This window comes from Thermobia domestica, chromosome 6, assembly GCF_964235325.1.
Source record: "Thermobia domestica chromosome 6, izTheDome1.hap1.1, whole genome shotgun sequence".
Classification (NCBI taxonomy): Eukaryota; Metazoa; Arthropoda; class Insecta; order Zygentoma; family Lepismatidae; genus Thermobia; species Thermobia domestica.
Genome location: NC_137459.1, coordinates 52762080 through 52783096, shown reverse-complemented (window position 1 = coordinate 52783096; position 21017 = coordinate 52762080). Strand labels below are relative to the sequence as shown.

Sequence of the window (21017 nt, the reverse complement as noted above, 5' to 3'; positions counted from 1 at the left end):
TTGAATATTCTATCAGTTATATTTACACGTCTGCAATTTTTAGATATTTCTCTTACTTTGTCGTATTTCCACACAAAGTGGGAGATTTAAATTGAAAAAAAAAAAAAATATTTGCACTATTATCAAACTACCTCAAATACTCATTATTCGCATGGGTCAGATAAAATATTTATGTAAACAAGCTGAAAAACGAAAGGGGAAAAAATATCATGTTCTACTACTTTTACATATTCCTGTAAACGCCCCCCTGAAACCCCCTGGTTCGAATTTTGAAGAAAGAAAAAAATGCTTCGTCTTGGCCTGGGGCCTGGACCAAGGTACCCGTGACCAAAATTTGTTAACTCTCGTCAACTCGTCTGGTCCCCAGGCCGCACAAAGGCACAGAGACAGACAAACAAACACACATTTTTTTTAAAATTTTATTTATATTACATTAATTTGAAATCTTTCATTCAGGAAAGATTTTTCTTTCTTGTGATGCACACTCATTTCGTCAAGTAGAAAACTACCCGGAAGAAACCAAGAGTAAAATCACTGATGCCGTGAGTGTGAGAATTTTTAATGAATAGAGAGAAAGAATTGAATGAGAGGAAGGAACGATAAGAAAATTATTACAAAGTGGAAGAAAACTCACATACATGGTTTGTCTACCACAAAGTTCATACAGCATTCAATTGAGTCTGGATATTGTCCACCAGAGGTCAGAACGCCGCCATAAGTCTCTTCATTTGCTTCTTGTTTTAGTACTCGTAACCAGGGTGCGAATTGGTGGGGGGGATGCCAGGGATTTCCCCCCCTGACAAAAATCTTTCCCACCCTGGAGAAGAAAAATTTTATCCCTGGCAGGGATAACTTATCCCCGTCTGGAGTATTTTTAAATGGACATGAAGATAGAAAAAGGAAACAATTCTTACTTTGCGTAGCTAACCTAAATATTGCTTGAGTGAAAATTTATGAAACATCTCACATCTCAACTGTTATGTACTTGGTAGTATATATATATATATATATATATATATATATATATATATATATATATATATATATATATATATATATATATATATATATATATATATATGTGTGTGTGTGTGTGTGTGTGTGTGTGTAAGAAGACGGTGCGCATATGGGTGAAATTCATCCCCCCCTGGGAAAATTTTTAATTCGCACACTGCTCGTAACTGTGTTCTGTGAAGTTGAATCTCACTAGTGAAGCGATTGGGAAGATACGTGAATTTAAAGGTAGAGGCAAAGAACAGAAAACAATATGCTAACCACACATCGCCCCCAGAAAAAACTTATACTGGGCGGCCATAAACCTTCGTAGTCTGTAACACCAGAGAGTTTACTTTTGTTAGCAGTTTGTTTATCGATACAGAAATACATACTTACTCAATGTAAATTTTAAAATATATTTACTATTTTAGTTTTCTTATTTTTTTTCCATGTTGTTTTCTAGGAACTAAGAAAGGTGGTGGTGGTGTCCCAAATCGTTCAACCTCGCAGTAAAGCAGTCACAGAAGACATTCTGTCCCTGCCTGTTTTTGTTCACATCTGAGCCTTGCCGATGTCAATCATCTTCAGCCTCAGTGTAGTAATGGCCTAAAGAGACCTGATTAAAGTATAAAAATGCTCTCCCAAGGGAGAGAAAAGATTTAAAATTTCCATGTTGCTCACGAACCTATGATTGAGATGAGAAAGAAGACGACTCTTTTCGTAAAGCTAAAACCTTTTACAAACTTGATAAGACACAGTGATCAGTATTAAAACACAAATTATATATTTGAATAGTTATAATTTTAATATGCAATACAATAATTTAATATTTTTAAGACACTTGAATCATGTTTGCCATCTCTCATACTAACTGAATTATGACTACCTATCTGTATTATATATCAGTTTCATCCAGTTAACTGAACAACATTAACATGTTGAATTGGATTACACTATCCATATTGCATATTATGCATTATAATGAACAAGGACCGGTACAAAACACACTTTGTTCCAATTTCGATTAAAATTTATTATTTCAGGCTTTATAGTGAAACTTGTCAAACTCTGCCACAGAAAATATTCAATGTATACAAGATACCACTCTACAGAGTAATAATAACAGGCACTGATACATCTAAAGGATAACTATAACAGTTTGGAACTAATGGAAATAGCCACATGTTTGCCTGTAGTGCGAAAGGTCTTTGGTTTGATCCCAAGCAATATGAGTATGTGGTGGACAACATCGTGTCTGTGGAGGCTTTCTTTGGATTTTCACGTTTTCTCATACATTCTCATTCCACCAATTCTTTCATAATTAATCACTTTCACTAATCGTAAGTCTCCTCTAGCCTAAAGGGTATCTTTGGTACGCTAAATTAAAGACTTCGTTTCTCCTTTCCCCATGTCCACCACAATTCTCATCACACTTCATCAAACGTTCCCCAATTAAAAAAAAAAATCTCTTCAACATGTAAGGATCCAGTGGAGGTGTTGCAGTAATAAGCAGTGGTGCTATCCAGCCGGTTCGCTAGAACCGGTTGTTAAAATATTTCGAGTTCGCAGAACCGTTTGTTATACCCACCTATAACAGTAAATTTTACCAAGTTATACCCAGGAACAGTCAATTTTAGTTTAACTATCTTAATCTCAAATGATCAGATATCAAGAATGAGAACTGGGATCACATGAGGAGTGTAGTGGTGAGGGTTACTTATATTCGAAACGCATACATACCATTATCAAGAATTGTTGATCCATTGCTGAATTAAGGTCTTTCCAATACTTTCTAACAACCATCTACCTTGGATAATTCATTTCCAAGATATTCGCAGTGCTACCTAATTTCGTCACACCACATTGTAATATTACGATGTTGTGTAGGTTGCTACTTGTAGTTTGTGGTATCCAGTGAAAAATTTGCTTTTGTCTACCTTCTATGGTTTGCTTCCTAAGAGAGTTATATCTAATGATTGTTAAAGAATTAGAATAATACCACAGAGTAGATCGTTCCCCACCACACTTTTTCGCCTCCAAGAGAGATGGAATATAGGACTACTACACCGTTCCTGGCCTAGCATACGTCTCAAATTTCAAAACTACACATATGACAAAGTCCATGTGTGTAAGATTAAATGAACAAGTGTCTAATTCTAATCCACAAGTCCCAATTAGAACAGAAAACCACTGCAACCAACTTTAATGTATGACGTTTGAATAAATAGGTGGCCGCCAGCTATATTCACTAGTTCTAGACTTTACCCAGAGACATTCCGCAAATATTTGACCAAATAGATTTTACTATATTCCGTTGCTCTGTTTGTGCAACGAAGAATGGACGGAAAGTGAGGAAATTGACACGGATTGATCTCTATACTAGGCACCGCCCAACTTTTCGCTAATGACAGAAATATAGTTCTACCATATTTGTTTGTAAGGTGCACAACTTTAATCTATTAAAACTCGATACACTTCGAAAGTGACAAAAATATCTTCCTTATGTCCCATAAGTGACACTGATGTTCTAATAGTACAACTAAATATTCAAAATGACTCCAAAAATGGCATCCAGAAGTTCATTTACGAACTCATGAAAACTCTCTATATTTTTGCTGATCATTCTTGGTTGGTTGAAGTTTAGTGTCCCTTTTCAACACAGAAACCATAATGTGAAATCCTATACCTTTCTGCCTTAAAATTAATGGTAGACTTGAGCAGAAAACAAGAAATAAAACCCAGAAATCAAAAAATAAATAAATAAATAAAATAAAAAATAAAAGTAAAAGAATTAACCACAAGGCAGGGTTTCTTCGCGCCGATATTCAACCACGAGCACCTAGACCTAAGTTCTAAGTATTCGTGTCTCGGAAAATTTACTAAGAGCTTTATGTTTGTGAAAATGACACAAACACTAAGATAAACTCTGATCTCGTAAAGTATTTTTACGCAAGTGTTCAAAATTTAGATAACTGACGAGAACTTCTAGACGACGAAGATCACCTTATCTATGCCAGAAACAGGTCAAAGCAAGAAGTTTACAAGTAGCTCCAGGGAAGAACACTGAACATCAGTTAACAAACTTCTGAGGACTACAGCCCTTTTGTACGCCACTGCGGCGAAGAGATTTGAATTCAGTTCTCTTTTGAGTAGGTCTCCGAAAAAGATTGCAACAGCTCATAAGAAGACGGAACATTTCCGCGAGTGTGAAAGCTGTTGGATCCCGCCAAGGCAGCTCTAGTAAACTGAATGCTTATTACGTTCTTTATTATAAACAGAATCCTGACGGAGGACAAGAGGTAAGTAGTGATACTTAACTATCAATAATTTGTAATTATAACGTCGGAGAGATCTAGTTCGATTAAATTTTCTAACCTCAATGTAAATTCTCTCGCGCATGATTGAACGATTAGTCATTTCTGAAGCATCTCGTCCAACGTTCTTTGACTTAAATGCACTTTGGTAAAATTCACGTGGCTAAGTTTTACACCATTGTTTCACATAAGAAACGAGGGCCTTGTCACTTGTCGAATGCTTTTCCTTGCAGATGAGCCTTCAGAAGACCAAACAGGAAGAAATCCGAAGAAGCAACCAAGACCGGACTACAGGGGGGGGGGAGGGGATTAGGGACGACTTCCCATTCCATTTTCACGATTTTCTGCTGTGTCATCATGGCTGTGTGAGGGTTGACATTGTCATGATGGAGTTTGATAACTTTACTTTGCAGCTCCAGTCTCTTGGTCTGGACAGCGTATAGTACCTTATCCAGTGTCAACAGTAACCCTCCTTGTTAATCGTGGAGCCATGTTCCAAGAGCTCTATGAAAATGACACCGCACTGATCTCAGAAAAAGGAGGCCATAATTTTCTGGACTGATCTGGAAAGTCTAGGTTTTTTAAACTGCTGCAACCAACGTTGGATACTGGCGCGGTCCAACGTGTGTTCTCCATAATTCGGAGGCAACTTCCTATGAATTGATGTAACTGATTCATCACCGGTTTTGAACAGGAAAACCATTACCGACCGCTGTCCATTGTGGTTTTCCTGTGAATAATCGGAACTATTACCATTTTGAAGCAAAAGGTTCAGAATATGCTTACCTAAAATTTCTTCATCATATTACAACTAATACAGATATTACACTCATCTGTGCAAAACTTATTAAACGCCCTTTGTATAATTTGACTCTCTGCAACATATCGTACTATTGTGTTCTATAAGAGCTATTGGCTTAGTTTATTTTCTTACGTTTACGAAGATATTTCCTAAACAAATAAATTTTGGATCCAAATTTCCTTTGGTATAAATAATACTCTTATACATTAGATTTTCTGTACACTTTTTTATGTGCCCTGCAGATACCTCAGTATTTTTTCTACAGTAAATATAATATACTTAGGCCATCCTTAAATTCACCTCACGGGATGAATGCCAATTCAACTCAGTAAAGAAAGGAAAATTCCAGAAGTACTCACAAAAGGTCAACTGTTTAAACATATCAGGTCTACAGAGTAGCCAGAAAGTTCTTTGAAACTCAAATTAAATGCGTGTAACAATGTAAGATGTTAAGATATTTAAGATTTGAACCTCCCATCCTGATCATTGATATTGCAACAGAGCTCCTCACGTGAATTGCTACGTGTCTGCCGCGTAACAGCCCGCAGAGGGAGGAAAATAAAGTCTGTACGTTGACCAGTTCATTGACTCGCCTTTCCGTGTTTGGTGAACAACAATGGCGGATACCAGTGGAGGAGTGCTTTTTGGCAAATGTGTAGGTCCATGAAAGGAAATACAACAACGGAAATATGCATAGGTTTCGTGAAAGTTAGGTAAGGAGCCATCAAGTCGACAGACTTTGATCACGTGGAAGAAACTTTATCGCCTGGGAAGTGTTATGGATGTTCATCGTTCTGGTTGTACATCAACCCGAAAGGAAACGTGCGTAGAAGTTAGTGAGTCAGTGATGCGTTCACCATGCAAGTGGACCAGAAAGTGTTCTTGAGAACTTGGAATTTGCAAGGACCACAATGCAGCTACATTTGAAAATAAGACTTAGGCTTCTCGCATTCCGGCATATGACCATCAATAAACTAACCGACGATGACGTAAACCATGCAGGATCTTGTTAGAGGCCTTCCTCACCATTCCTGCCCGGACGTGCGTTCTTTTCTCTGATGAATGTACCATTTATCGGAGTTCGCGGAATTGGAAGTCTTCATATGGGCAAAGAGAAACCCACATTTTTATCAAGAAATTGAGAACAATCCTCCATACGTCACGCTTTGGGCGGGAACGACTGGACCACACATCTTTGGTCCGTACTTCCTTCAGTGTTCCGTGACCCAGGTCACTTATCTGGAGATGCTGGAGGACTGGCTTTTCCACAGCTGCAGAATCTGGATATCAACATTACGGTTGTTTACCAACAAGATGAAGCTCCCACTTCGCACCTGCTGTTCATGAAAGTCTGAACCCACTGTTCCCTGGCCAGTGGACAGGAGGTGGGTTCCCAAATTCATCAGCCCCTTATCCTTGGCCACCTCGAAGTCTGGACCTTACGACACCAGATAATATCCTGTGGGGTATCATCAAATCACACGTCAGGAGGAAGCGGTACATGGACAATGATGCTCTGTGAGAAAGTGTGCTTGACGCCTTCCAGCCTGTGGCGCCGCGGCTGCTAAAGCGGATGAGTAGGACGACAAGGACGCATATTAAGCTGTGCAGGGATATTGGAGGTGCACATGCAAACGTTTTTGGACAAATAACTGCAAGTATTATTAATGTAGGGATGAAATAAGTGCAAGTGTAAAGACACATTCTGGCCATCTAGTACATTGCTCGTTCCATAATTTCTGCAATATGTGTTATATTTCATAGAAACTGATAGTAAATGCGATCTATTTCAAGTAATACAAGACTTACGCATTAACCTGACAACTCATTTATAATTTACATGTTTAAAAGCAAGTTCACAACAAAACACTTCGTTGGAACTTTGTTTTGACGAAACTGTCACTTTCCGTCATTTGAAACTACATGTTCTGTGGCACTGTAGTCTGCAAAGAAAAATCTCTGTTATACAGTAACATGATCTGTGTTCTGCTCTCAAAGCCAAAACTACCGGCGTTTGAGATCTGGCACTGTTACGGGTGTTCGTAAAACAAAGTATTTGGTCTAGGAATTAATTCGTGCGGGTGGACAAGAGATGGCGCAACGAACGGAGCGTCCCACAGTTCCGTGTATCCACACATGTGTTGCAAACCCGTCATCGCGTATCGTTCGTAGTATAGGGCAGTGGATTAAAGCGTCAACAACACCAGTTTGTAGTTAAGTGAACATGGCGCAATTTGTGCCTGATAAAGTGTTTTTGCGGGGTGTCCTGCTGCATTACTTTAACATGCAGAAAAGTGCGACTGAAAGTCATCGTATTTTGGTGGAAGTGTATGGTGACCATGCTCTAGCTGAGCGAACGTGTCACAAGTGGTTTGCACGGTTTAGAAGTGGTGATTTCGGCTTGGCAGACCAAGAGCGAGCTGGACAGCCAAAAAAATTTCAAGACGAAGAATTGACAGCATTGCTCGAGCAGGATTCGTGTCAAACGCAGGAACAACTTGCAGCAGCATTAAGCGTTGATCAAACAACAGTCTCCAAACGCTTGAAAGCCATGGGAATGATTCAAAAGATGTCACATTGGGTTCCACATGAATTGAAAGACAGAGACGTTGAAAGACGAAAAACCATTTGCGAATTGCTGCTTCAACGACAGAGCAGAAAGGGGTTTCTGCATCGAATTATTACGGGTGATGAGAAGTGGATCCATTACGAGAACCCTAAACGAAAAAAGGCCTGGGTGAAACCAGGTGAACCAGGTCCATCACAACCAAAACGAGATATTCACTGTGCAAAGGTTATGCTGTGCATATGGTGGGATATGAAAGGTGTGGTGTACTATGAGCTGCTGCAACCGGATGAAACTATGAATGGAGAACATTATCGACGACAATTAATGCGTTTGAAGCAAGCTCTGGCCAGAACACGACCAGAATGGGAGAACAGACATGATAAACTTATTGTTCAACATGATAACCCTCGCCCACATGTCGCAAAACCGGTCAAAACCTATTTAGAAAATGTCGGATGGGAAGTTTTACCCCACCCGCCGTATTCACCAGACGTTGCTTCTTCGGACTACTACTTGTTCGATTGCATGAACAACGATTTGATTGGACAGCGGTTTACTTCTTCAGAAGATATCGAAACATGGGTCTCTGACTGGATCGCTTCCAAGGATGAGGACTTCTTTCGCCACGGAATCCGTACATTGCCTGACAGATGAGCGAAAGTGGTGGCTAGCGATGGACAATATTTTTCTTAAGGTATTTATGTATTTTGTGTTTGTACTACAGCTTCAATGTGTGCGTACCAACCGCACGAATTAATTCCTAGACCAAATAATAATAATAATAATAATAATAATAATAATAATAATAATAATAATAATAATAATAATAATAATAATAATAATAATAATGTCATACATATTTAATTAGATCTTTCCAAAATATTGAGAAATTGAAGTTAATTACAGCTTTGGAAACAGTTTATTAGAATCCGGTAAAATCGTCAGTGTTTTCGAAAAGTTCGTCATTATTGGGCAGCTATCGTCTGAATCAACAGCATAACTCACTTGAAAATATTATTTCTCAACACTTATGAATAACTTTGCAAATAATAACTACTTAAGTCTGTTGTATTTTACATCAGAAAAATGCTGTCAATTTTCAGTAGATTTTCTTTGGTTCATGAATCTTTAGGTGAAGTGAGAACTGAGGACATCATCAAACAATATCCTTAACTATCAACTGCAAACTACCGTTACCATTAATAAAAGTATTACAATGTAGTACTAATGACATCTTTAATAATACTTCTGAGAGTTGGCAAACAACTTTAAGATTCATACTTGCTCATAAACACGATTATTTGATATGGAAATATAACAAGATAATCGATACATATAAACGATTCCATTTTTTTTACGAAAATATATGTAATTCTTGACACAAGATACTGTCTTAAATTGATAAAATATGTACAAATATGTAAAGCTATGGGGATAATGAACTTCTACTTATAAAGGTCATATTCCGATAACCTCTTGTGTTGGTCGTGTTTGTAACAAATGCTCAGGTTGTGGAGGGGGAACTTGGTGTGTTTCGGCGACCAAGGGACTTGATGTTCTTAGTAATATTAACTCCTGAGTAGGTTGCTGCTCTCGTTGTTGAGCATCAGATAGAACACCATCGGTAACCACTTGAGTCACTGCTTGATGAACTACAGCTTGAGTCATATAATACCCTACCTGCATAGTACCATTGTTCATGTAGATTAACGAAGGAGTGTTAAATGCTGCATTGATTGTTGCTGTGTCAGCTCCAGGTTGAATCTGCCCTGGATGCTCGAAAGCTCTCATCGGAGCTAAAGTCATAGTACTTGTGTCAAGCCTTCCTTCCTGCGTTAGAAGTCTCGCGTCATCGACACTATTAAAGGAGGTAGTAATCTGCAGTGTTTGAGATACAGGAGGGGTTATATGGGCATTGTAGCTCACGGTTTCAGTGGGGATCTGAGGAGGATAATTAGATTTAGTCTCATTGTCGTATTTCTCAACTTCCGGGATCATGGGGACTTCGGGTTCTGGTGGGGCTGCATTAGGGGGAAAAGTGGCTGTCTGATGGTTCTTTCTCACATGAATCTGAAGGTTATCTTTTCTTCGACAAGCATAACCACACACATCACACGTAAATGGTTTCTCATTGGCATGCTTTAACATGTGATCACGTAATCTCTTCTTGTCTGCATACTTTTGGCCACAGTCCTGGCAGCGGTAAGGTTTCAAACCAGTATGAGATCGTCGATGACGTGCAATGCCACTGATGGTATGAGAACTGCAAGAAACATAAACAATAATTTGTACTAAAAAGGATTTCCATGGGTAACAGACAATGAAGCATCCCAATGTAGAAGTGTAGCAATAAAAATACTTACAAACACATTTAATTTAATATTAGTCAAATACTTATGGAAACGGTTGTTGACAGAGCTAAGCGAGCGAAGCTTTTATGTATTCACTTTGTGAGCTGTTTTATCTAAGATTGTTTGAGCTAAAATTAAAATCTGATAATGGGCACTGGATAAATCATTCTGAAGTGACATGGTATTGATAAATCATGTCTTTGAGGAATGGTGGACAAACGACTCCATAACAGCATTAGCAGACCGGAATCCGGATAATTTACTTTCCGGAATTTTTCCGATTTTACTTTTAGGATTCCGGAAAGTAAAAATTCCGGAATTGGCCATCAATAGTTTAAAGAGACATCGGTCATATTCTTAAGAATTATGACGAAAAACTGTCTCATATCTTTAGCATTAGCAGATAGAAGGCACTTCCGTACCTTCGTGATCGAGTTCGTCTAAAACAGGTTAAACTACACCGAGGTATCTCATCTCAATGAAAGTAATTACGGTGTTGTAGTTACGAGGAAATATGTTGTGCTTGATGAAAACATTGAAAATGTGACCGAAAACTGTTATTAGAATTAGCATTACAGAGGTTCACTTATATTAATCCTAATTTGAATGTGTCTCTTACCTAGTAAATTTCGTGCTTCCACCACCAGTTGTATTCGGTTTGCAGGTCATTTCTATTGACTATGGCCTGACATCGTAGTTTCCATTGCAGGAGACTGCGTTGCAGCTGGACCATGGGCACTGCATCCACTCCTCTATGGAGGCTTTCCATAGGTACGGACTCGACGAAGGGGGAAGGCGCCTCTTGAGGAGCCCGAAAGCGCAGTGGTCCAATGAGATGGCATCTGGACTCTTGACAGGTATATCAGAGAAGGGAATTGCTGATATTCCAGTTTCCTGTTTCATATAACAATAGAATTCCGGCTATGTTTTCGACATGGGGCTGGATGCAATGTCTTGGTGCAGTTCACCTTGGTTCACGTCTTGTCCGTACAAGTGCTGGAATTTCATGCTGGTACATTTCAGTTAGGACATGAGTCTGGTAGTACTCAGCTTTGATTTTGAGGTTTTGCTCCACCTTCCGGAGACGCTGTTTGCCCCTGTATGAGAAACAGGCCACAATCATGAACTCTTTTGGGAAACGGTTCTATCTGTTTGTGTCGGTGTAGTGGGCCCAGAACTCTGTGCCATGTATTTACGTATAATATGATTCACAGTTGCACGACCTACACAAAAATTACACACTGAAAACATTTCTACGATTTGCAAAGTCGTGAACTCAGCGTCGCAAGGAGCCACAATGAACTCGTCCCAGAATCTGTTCAGTTTCGGCGGCATCAGACTACGCTGGACCACACTGCTTTTGTAAATACATGGCATGCGTGACTAACGAGAAATCGTTGTTTGCCTCGTGGCAATCTCACGGCGATAGGTTGCGCATGCGCGATACAGTTGCACATTGAATTTAGCTCAATATAACTGAATCAACCCCTGTAGAACCGAGGAATGTCTCGATTTGTGGAAAATATATTCACGGGTGACTTAACGGGTAGTTGTCACATGAGTAGTATCAGGTAAGGTTTGCTCGCTCTGCTACATTTTCCACTCCAAATGCCTTATATATATATATATATATATATATATATATATATATATATATATATATATATATATATATATATATATATATATATATACTTTTAACTAGCAGTATCTGGGCATTAATATTTGTGACATAACAGTATTTTGACTACATTACTAAAATTACAATAGTTGCCATGGACAACAATTTGCAAAATTTTCCTTACACATAACATACTATACTAATACTTTTAAAACCAACATACTTTTAAAGAAAAATTTAATCAACACTGACGCATCAGAAACATAATACCAAAATGCTATTTTTCTCAATTACGCCAGTTTGTCCTTGATTTTCTTTTCTTACTACTCCATCACGGCGAAAAATATGAGAAGGATTGAGGTATATTTCTATACCAACTAAGGACAATTTTGCATTACATATTTTACTGGTAGAGTAGTAGTTTCGTTTCAGAAAGAATACCGAAACGCGAAAAGCAACATTTGCATTAAGACGATTGATTTGCATTAAGAAATGTGGTGCTATAGAAACGATGGATTAGATGGGTGGATAACATGCCCAATGAAAGATTGCTGGAAATGGTATGAAAACAGAAAAGGACTATACTGAAGAATAAATCGAAAGGAGGAGATAGAATTAATGGACACATTATGAGATATGAAGATATCATGCTGTTGACTATCGAGGGAATGGCGGAAGGAAAAATACCCAGAGGAAGATTACGACTGAAACAAAAACAAACAAAATAAATAAATAAATAAATAAATAAAAATAAATAAAAGGAAATGGAAATCTGGTTCAGGATAGGAAGGAATGGAAAGCTGCACTAAACCAGTCAAAAAACTGATGATTCAATAAGAAGAGAAAAGTACTTTTACATTCCGATATAACAAGAAAATTGATGAAAAATAACTATCACAATAACAAACCGTGTTCCGCGAATATTAATGTGTAAACATTGATATGTGCAACGTCATATGGCAAGATTTCTGGTTAAGTAGCAACTTTTGTGTCCTAAAAACAGGAAATGTATTTGTTTTTCTTTTTCTTTTTTTTTTTTTTTTTCTAATGTAATAAAAACAGTGATTTGGTGGCCAAAATAAGAACATTAAAAAATGTTTAATTACAAATGAACATCATAACCAGCTTTATGGCTTAAGAGACATGACTACTCACTGTGTAACAAACAAAACCAGATTCTACCTTGCGCCAAACTAATTTCTTCTGAACTGTTATTACCCCTTTCCCTAAGATCCAGCTTATGTCATCGTCCCACCGTCCTTTGGTGTATCCGGAAGTTTCTTTCTCCTAAATATCTCGACTAGAATTCTATGAACTAGTGTTTCCATGCAAGCAAAGTGTTCCACCCATTTCATACGTCCCGGTCCTATTATTCGAATAATATCTAAAAACAAGTACATATTGTAAAGTTTTACATTGTGTAACTTTTTCTATCCACCCACTTGTTACTATTTTAGCGTCAAATATTTCCCTTAACATTCGACTTACGAAAACTCTCAGCTTTTCTTCTTCTTTACGACTCAGCGAAAACTTTCATATCGATCGAATGCAATGCATAAACTATGCTTTCTAATTTCTTCGGGATTAGATGCTAGGGTAAATGGTTTTGCATGAAATAGTAACATGCATTTGCTGCCGTTAATCTATTTTCGATCTTACCACTAAACATTTTACAGTGGAGTCTCGTTAATTCGAACTTGGATAATTCGAAATATTGGATAATTCGAACAGAAGTCCATTCCCCTTGAAAACTGTATTGAAAACAATAGTAAAAAATCGTGGATAAATCGAACTTTTGAACCTATGTTTTGGATAATTCGAAGTAAATACAGTTCAAAGTTTTTAATGTTGGACAGATGTAAACAGAGAAATAGCGTTTTAACGCGTTTTCAGTTATCCAGATGCAGCCATAGGGAAGAGTAATACAACAGATAAATAGAAAATCTATGTAATGATAAAGATGAAGGTGAGTTGGGGAAGAAGTAAAGATAGAGAACGTGTGCCAATCTCATCTTGTTTCAGAATTGGTTGAAAATTTAAGATGAATTATTGATAAAGTCAACCAAATGTTATTAATATCGTATTCCACGCAATACATGAAATTCAAGATTTATTGACCGTACCAAAACAATCAAATTTAAGAGTGAGAACAGAATATTCAAATTGTTACTGGTGTTTAATTGTCTGGGCTATTCAATTGTGTGTTTAATTATGTGTTGTAGTGTTGTACATAAATATATTTTCCATTGTACACGTAGTTTGAATTATGTGGAGTCAATATCGTTTGTTAGTTTGCGGTATTCGATCACGCAAATAACAAGCTGCTTTAAAGGCAAAGTCAACACTATATGAATATGATTTTGATGCACAGTACTTTGGTTTGTTTGTTGTTATGTAAAAATGAATGTTGTTGGATAATTCGAATTTTGGATAATTCGAAGTTATTTCGTGTCCCCTTGGACTTCGAATTAAAAATAGTCCACTGTATTTATTTATTTACTTTCTATATTAATATTACAAGAAAACATATAACTGTGAAACTATTACTGTCCTCTTGCTAGTGTCATAAAGAAAGATCTCATGAGGTACGCCTTAATAATATCGGTTTCAATATAATAGGTGACATGTTTTTAAGCCTGTTACTGTTGGCCACGAACAATATTTGTATTGCTGGCTCGAGCTACATTTTTAGCTCAGAAAATGTTTGATTTTTTTTTTCTTTCTTCGAAAATCACGCATGAAAATTTACTGTCATCACTTTTATGATAGTTTCAGTTTGAATTTTATAAACTTCCTAACCTTTATTATTATTTTTAAGTAGCTGATTCAGTCTCTAAAGAGGGTCCGTTTCTCATTAAGAGATCCTGTGGTGTATACTTCAAAGTTCTCTCCTTAACCTTCTACGTGTTTATATTTAAGCTTATATGTGTATCGAAATAGCATTCTTCGTTACTTAAAACTCTCATAATTCCTCATGAGCTCACTTATAGCTTCATGCAAATTTCTTATGCTCGTTCTTGATATTTTCTATCATTTTCGCAATCTCATCTTTCACGTATTCTCTGATTTTGCACCTAAAAACAGGATATCTTCGAGTTTAATGTCCTCCTATCTCTGCGTGATTAGTGTTTAGATACTGATGCCACTGTTATACCGGTATATGAAAAATTAAAGAAAGAATCGATTATATAAAGGTAGCCAAGAAAGTTCTGTCGCTTTTTGTGGAGGTCTGTATTCAATTGGTCCTCACACCGTGAGTTGAATGCGAATGGAGATAAGGCAAAGGTCAGTTGGTGGTGTGGGTATCCAATATACCACTTGGTTGGGAGAGTTCAGTTACACCGTGAACTTGCGTAAGGGCAGAGTGAACATGAGACATCCACAGAGCGTCATAAGGACGTGTATGTTGTACGGGTTCAAACTGGAATCAATTGCCGCTGCAGCGGGGCGGAAGATATGCCAGGCCTTTGGTGAGGATGTCGTGACTACACAGACAGTGCAGCGGTCGTTTAACAATTTTAAGGATGGTGACCAAACACACGGAGACGCACCACGTGCCGAAAGACCAACACATGTATAAAATGAAGTTCTTCAGGTAGCATTGAGGTGAACAGTAGCCAGACATGTGAGGAACTGGGACTACAACTCAGTGTGAGTGGAGAAACCATTCGGAAGCACCTCCATCAATTTGGGAAACACTACAAGTTGGGTCGATGGGTCCCACATGATTTGACTCCGGACCAGAAGGGAACGCGAGCAGACACTTGCGTTTTTTTGAAGGAGCCATTTCTGGACAGGGTGTTGACATGTAATGAGAATTGGGTCCTGTACTTAGCTCCACGACGCCGTCATCAATGGTTAGCATTCTATGAACCGGTTCCAAAACAGCCGAAACCAGCATTGCACCAGAAGAAGTTCCTCCTGTGTATTTGGTGGACTGCTCGCGCCATCGTGTATCGGGAACTTCTACCAGCTGGTCAGAGCATCACTGCAACCGTGTACTGTCAGCAGTTCAGCCGTGTTCACGAAAAACTCAGAGCCGTACTCTGGAGCCAGCACTTCTGAATCGCAAAGGGGTCCTCCTGTTACAGGAGAACTTTAAGCCATATGGGGCTAGGATGGCCTGGAAGACCATCCTATGCCTTGTATGGGAAACACTATTGCATCCCCCATACTCTCCGGACATTGCACCGTCCGATTATCACCTGCTCTATTCCTTTGATAATCATCTTAGAGGACGCCAGTTCAAACCTCTAGTAGAGTGCAAAATGCGCTTGATACCTTCTTCGTTTCACGACCCACCAAGTACTACCGCGATGGAATCCATGGCCTTCCAGAACGTTGGTAGAAGGTCGTAAATGCTGATGGGGACTGTTCTTGATCTTTCAGGTACGTCTTAGGTGACATATCGATGTTCGAAGGTGGTGGGTGAAAAAGCGATAGAACTTTCTTGCTTACTTTTATATCATATCCTTCATACGTACAAATACTACGAAATTCAAGAGTAAAATAAGCGACTGAACTAGTATTAAACCAGGTTTATCATATCAGCAAACAAACAGCACAGTAAACTGTAGAACCTTATTAGAATTTCAATGAAATATACTGCGTTATCAGTGTTCATCTTTACATTCATCAAACTATGATTTTCGTGCTTCTAGCCTGACCATCTGATTGCTTCTACTTTTTGCACAGTATCATCACGTTAATTGAAAATTAATTACGAGGCTTACGTAAGAGAAGGTCACCGTTTTAATCGTGTGTGTGTGTGTGTTGGTTGCTTGTGTAGTTGAACGACGCTGATCCGTAATAATTAAAAAATAAATAATTGGAGGAGAGAGGAGAACCAGCTGTTGGACTTGAAACATTCAGTGTTTGCAAAACCGAAGCAATTTTTTGAGGCTCTGTGCAGAAGTTGACAAGTGCAGGATCTAAAATCTATGTATCATTCAACAGTCGTTCATGAAGAATTCTTAAAATTTTCAGGATAAATTTTAGAATCGTTACTACTGCCTGATTTATCCAAAAAGTTTATATACATTAGAATATCTCATAAAACTGATCTGTATAGACCATACTTCTCTTTTCTCTAAAGGCATTACTAGAAAGCATACTTTTAGGTAGAAAAAAAAAAAAAAATATTGTATCAAAAGATCCAATATATTTCAATGTAGGTCTTACATCTGAAGAATTACATATAGTGTAGCCAAACCCAAACTATCACTTACTGTAAATCAGTATGATGTGCTTATTCCGTAAAAATACGAAAACTCGGTTTAGGGGCCGTTCAAAAATTTTGTGGCCCCTGATCCAAAAACTAATTATTGGCCAAGATCGCAAGCTTTTGATCTTTTTTTTTTAAATTCTTGTTTTCTTCTTTATTATTATTGTCGGAAATTTGCAGTCTCGTTAAGAATTGTGTTTTGAATTTTGAATTCTTCTAGGTAAGTTAGAGTTCAGCGTCCCTTCTCGGCACCGGGGCTACATGAGACATGGACTTAAGAGTTTAAGGTGAAATCCGATCCGCGTCGAAATTTCAAAGCTCTCCCACCGGGAATCGCACCCGGAACCCCGTACACCGCAGACGCGCGCGGTACCCACTAAACAAGCAAGAAGAGCTTCTGGAATCTTCTGTTTTTTTTTTTCCTTATTTTCTTAACAGTTATTAGTAACAGTAAGACACAAATTTAATGTGAAAGAATATAAAATGGATATTTCATTTGTTGCATGAAAATAAATAAATACATAAATAACCCGAGCTCTTCTTTAAAGACATAATTTAGAATTATTACCTGCATTATGGATAATATGGGGAAATAAAATACACTTTTCCTGTCAGCAAATCTAAGTTTACGTAGATACAAGCGTGCCTGATTTCGTATGATGTGATTTTTTTAATACAATAAAAGGTGTTGTCCAGAAACAATCATTCTCCTTCCTTAACGACCAATTGGTAAGTAAACTTTCTTGTAATGAAATCGGACTGCAACAAGCAACTAGCTTTTTGCTGTAAATACTCAACAGTGTTTCATTTCTTATATATAGGGTGTTCAGCATTAAGGAGGGAATGTCAATTTAATATTATTACAGGAGGTAATAAAAAGGCTGTTAACAGACACTAAATTTATAATGAGAATTGTCATAAATAAATAAATAAATAAATAAATACAAAAATAAAGTTATCTACTTTCTACTAGTGTTGAGAGACAAGTTGTATAGTCTATACTAAATAATTTTATTTGACATTCTAAAGCATATAAAAACGTTTTGAATAAATCAGGCAAATAAAAAAAAAAAAAAAGGAAAATGATGATTTTCAAGTTTCTTTTGAAAGTTCAAGAATTCTTGAATAATAGTGAGAGGTGAAGGTATTTAGATTTTGTGTATTAAGAAAAAAAACTACACATGATGATATACTGAGAAACAATTATTTACAATGAAGAGGAAAGGGATTTCGAGAATCTGAAAGATGGGCTAGAAAAGCAAATGTACACTGATGGATGACCATGACAATTCAATGCAATATCGATATAGAAAACCAGGAAGTTTTGAAGGAGGAAATACAGCAGCACATATGTAAATAAATCAAAGAATTACACACATACACAAATTAATTTTTTTAAAAACCGTTTTCTAACACTCCTACTGAGTATTACCATTATATGAGATTTAGATCCAATTTAACGTGGGGTTAAAACCACATCCGTAACCACTAGTGATTGATAGATTGGATTAGGGTTAGTGTCTTTTTCAGCAGCATGGCTATAAAAGACGTAGACCTTCAGTTTAACGTCGGATCAGAACTACATGAGCTCCTGCTGGGAATCGAACCCGGGTCTCCCGCACCCAAGACGGTTACGCTAACACAGAGGAAGAAAGGAGCTCCCCTGATGATCGAATCCAAAGTACGCGCAAAGAAAGCATGCGTGCTAACAGTTCATCTTTGTGGGCACCTTTCTACAAATTTTGAGGAAAAAAAACTTACTATTCCATACAAATTATCTCATGCACGTTAATTTCTAAGAAAACTTGTAGACATTCTGCACAAAAATTGCGAATACCAATGACGACTTACCTAAAATTACAAATTTCACAAACATAAGGCCTTTCATTCGTATGGCGTATCCTCACATGTTTGTACAATGCTGCTTTCTCCACCGTCGAATATCCACACTGATTACACTTGAAAGGTTTGTCCACAGTATGCTTCCTTACTACATGCGCTTTCAGAATGTGTTCGGCTATACAAGTATATCCACACTCGCGGCACTTAAAGTTCGGGCGTAATGTGTTACCTTCTAAATCTTTGCCGTGCTTATTAGCTAGATGTTTGATTAGATTAAACCTCTGAAGAGTTTTGAAATCACAATGTTCACACTGAAATACAACAAAACATTAACATATAAATGTGAAGAAGAAACAATTGAAAGATAATTTAAAATTTAATGTTCGATACTTATATATATATTGCACCCTATAGAAAACGAATGATAAAAACAAATAAATGAAGGGGGAAGAATGTTAGACTGTCAAAGGAAAGAGGAAGACCCCAAGCAAATCCACAGATACGACTCAGTGGTAGATCGTTCACCTCTGGTGCATGGGGTTCTTGGCTCGATCCGAGCTCGCGCCAAGTGAGCAATGTGGTGGTCAAACACCGTGTGCGCGGGTTTTCTCGGGGTTCTCCCGTTTCCTCCCACTTTCTTCATTCCACCATTTCATTCATTTCTCATCATCACCGTCTCCTTTAACCTAGCAGGCATTAACAGTGGGACGTAAAACTTTAAAGATTTCATTTCACTTATTTTCACAGATACGATGTTATTCACCACACGCTCACAGGGCCCGGCAGGTAATTATAAACTTTTTGAGCCAGAAATAACCGCTTTTACCTCTAAGCCCTAGGTTCCTCTTTAAGAAATAAATAGCAATATTATCGATAGAAACAAATAGTCTTTCTACGCTTGAGATTTCACTACTTCCCATCTTAACTGTTAGCAAAATAAACTTGTCATAACACATTGTTTCAATAGAACTCTTCCACGTTTCCATAACCTTACTGTCAAAACGAGAGCAGGCATTAGTCCTATGTTCCTACCAAATGAGAATATGTATTCTCTTACATGTTTAATTTATTTACTGTTTTTGTCATCTTCATTTCTACTATTTATAACTTTACCTTCTGTTAAAACCTTATAGCCTCTATACTGAGTGCATGCGGATATTATGAAACATTACAGACTTGTTTTAGGACTTTCTACAAATATGTTTGAGAATAAACATAACGCTGAACAAATCAAAGTTTCACACAATTAAAAATAAATATTTTATTTCACTGAAACGATTTACGATTACATATACAACGTACGATTCACTTGTATTGTCACTAACTTTGAGTTGGTACAACTAGGTTCTAAAGCGAGGAGTGTATACGCCCTGCAAACACACGATGCAGTAGACAGTCAAGGTTTGTCTGCCGAAGTATGGTGCACGTGAATAAGATGCCGAAAGCAGCAAAACATTGCGATTGGCAGCTTTTTCCTGGCGCAGAATTGTCATCGTGGAGTGACATTATCCAGCTTCAAAAATCAAGGTGTGTGTGTAAGAGAAGAATTTATGAGTTATCAAACATGATTTAGACACTGGTGATGTTCGATACAACACAAATTCAGGCTCCACAGCATGTAACCAGAAGATGATAGGAAAAAAGAATTAAAAAAAAAAAAAAAATCACAGTGACAAGCTGCTGCAAAACTGAAGATTTCGAACGTTTCTGCAACGAAAAATAGAAACACAGCCCGAATTCGGTACCGTGAAAGACAAAAGGTGGCAAGAATATAAAAAGAAAACGTTGATGGTGCGAAGAAGTTTCATCGAAAATTGTACAAACAAGCCATACCACCGGGGGATAATTTTTTCATCATCAATGATGACGAAACGAAGGTTGAATAGGATGCCTCGGAGATGAATGCCAATGAATATGTCTCCATTGCATCAGATGTACAAACCCCTATAGAAGCAATAGTACAACCGAAATCCAAATTTCCAAAAATGACGATGGTCTGGCAGACAATGGCACAGGATAGGAGGTTGTCTCCAGCGTTTGTAATATACGGAACTCTGAACAAAGAAACGTGTGTTTCTCACTGTCTATGGAAAATTCTGTTGCCATGGCTACGTAGTCTAAACGTTACCAATCCTATTTTATTTTGATCTGACAAGGCATCATTGCATCATACGCACAATTCCATCTAGTTTCTGGAGGGCAATTACATTCCCTATGTTGTGTTCGTCGACAACCCAGCATCATGCTCAAGTGTAGATCCACTAAACACTTTTGGGCTCTGATCAAGAGGGGATATGG

At 37.7% G+C, this 21017-nt stretch overlaps 1 protein-coding gene across 1 annotated transcript in view; it reads right to left on the bottom strand.

The window, feature by feature from the left end:
• Positions 1–2261: 2261 nt before the first annotated feature.
• The window catches only part of LOC145687993 (uncharacterized), a 29647-nt gene continuing 10891 nt past the window's right edge, over positions 2262–21017 (bottom strand). The window contains exons 4-5 of the mRNA XM_081761647.1: positions 18729–19030; positions 2262–9944 (exon numbers count right to left, since the gene is read on the bottom strand). Of these exons, the coding sequence (XP_081617773.1) occupies positions 9140–9944; positions 18729–19030 (1107 nt within the window). The 3' untranslated portion in view covers positions 2262–9139. The remainder of the gene's footprint in view (positions 9945–18728; positions 19031–21017) is intronic.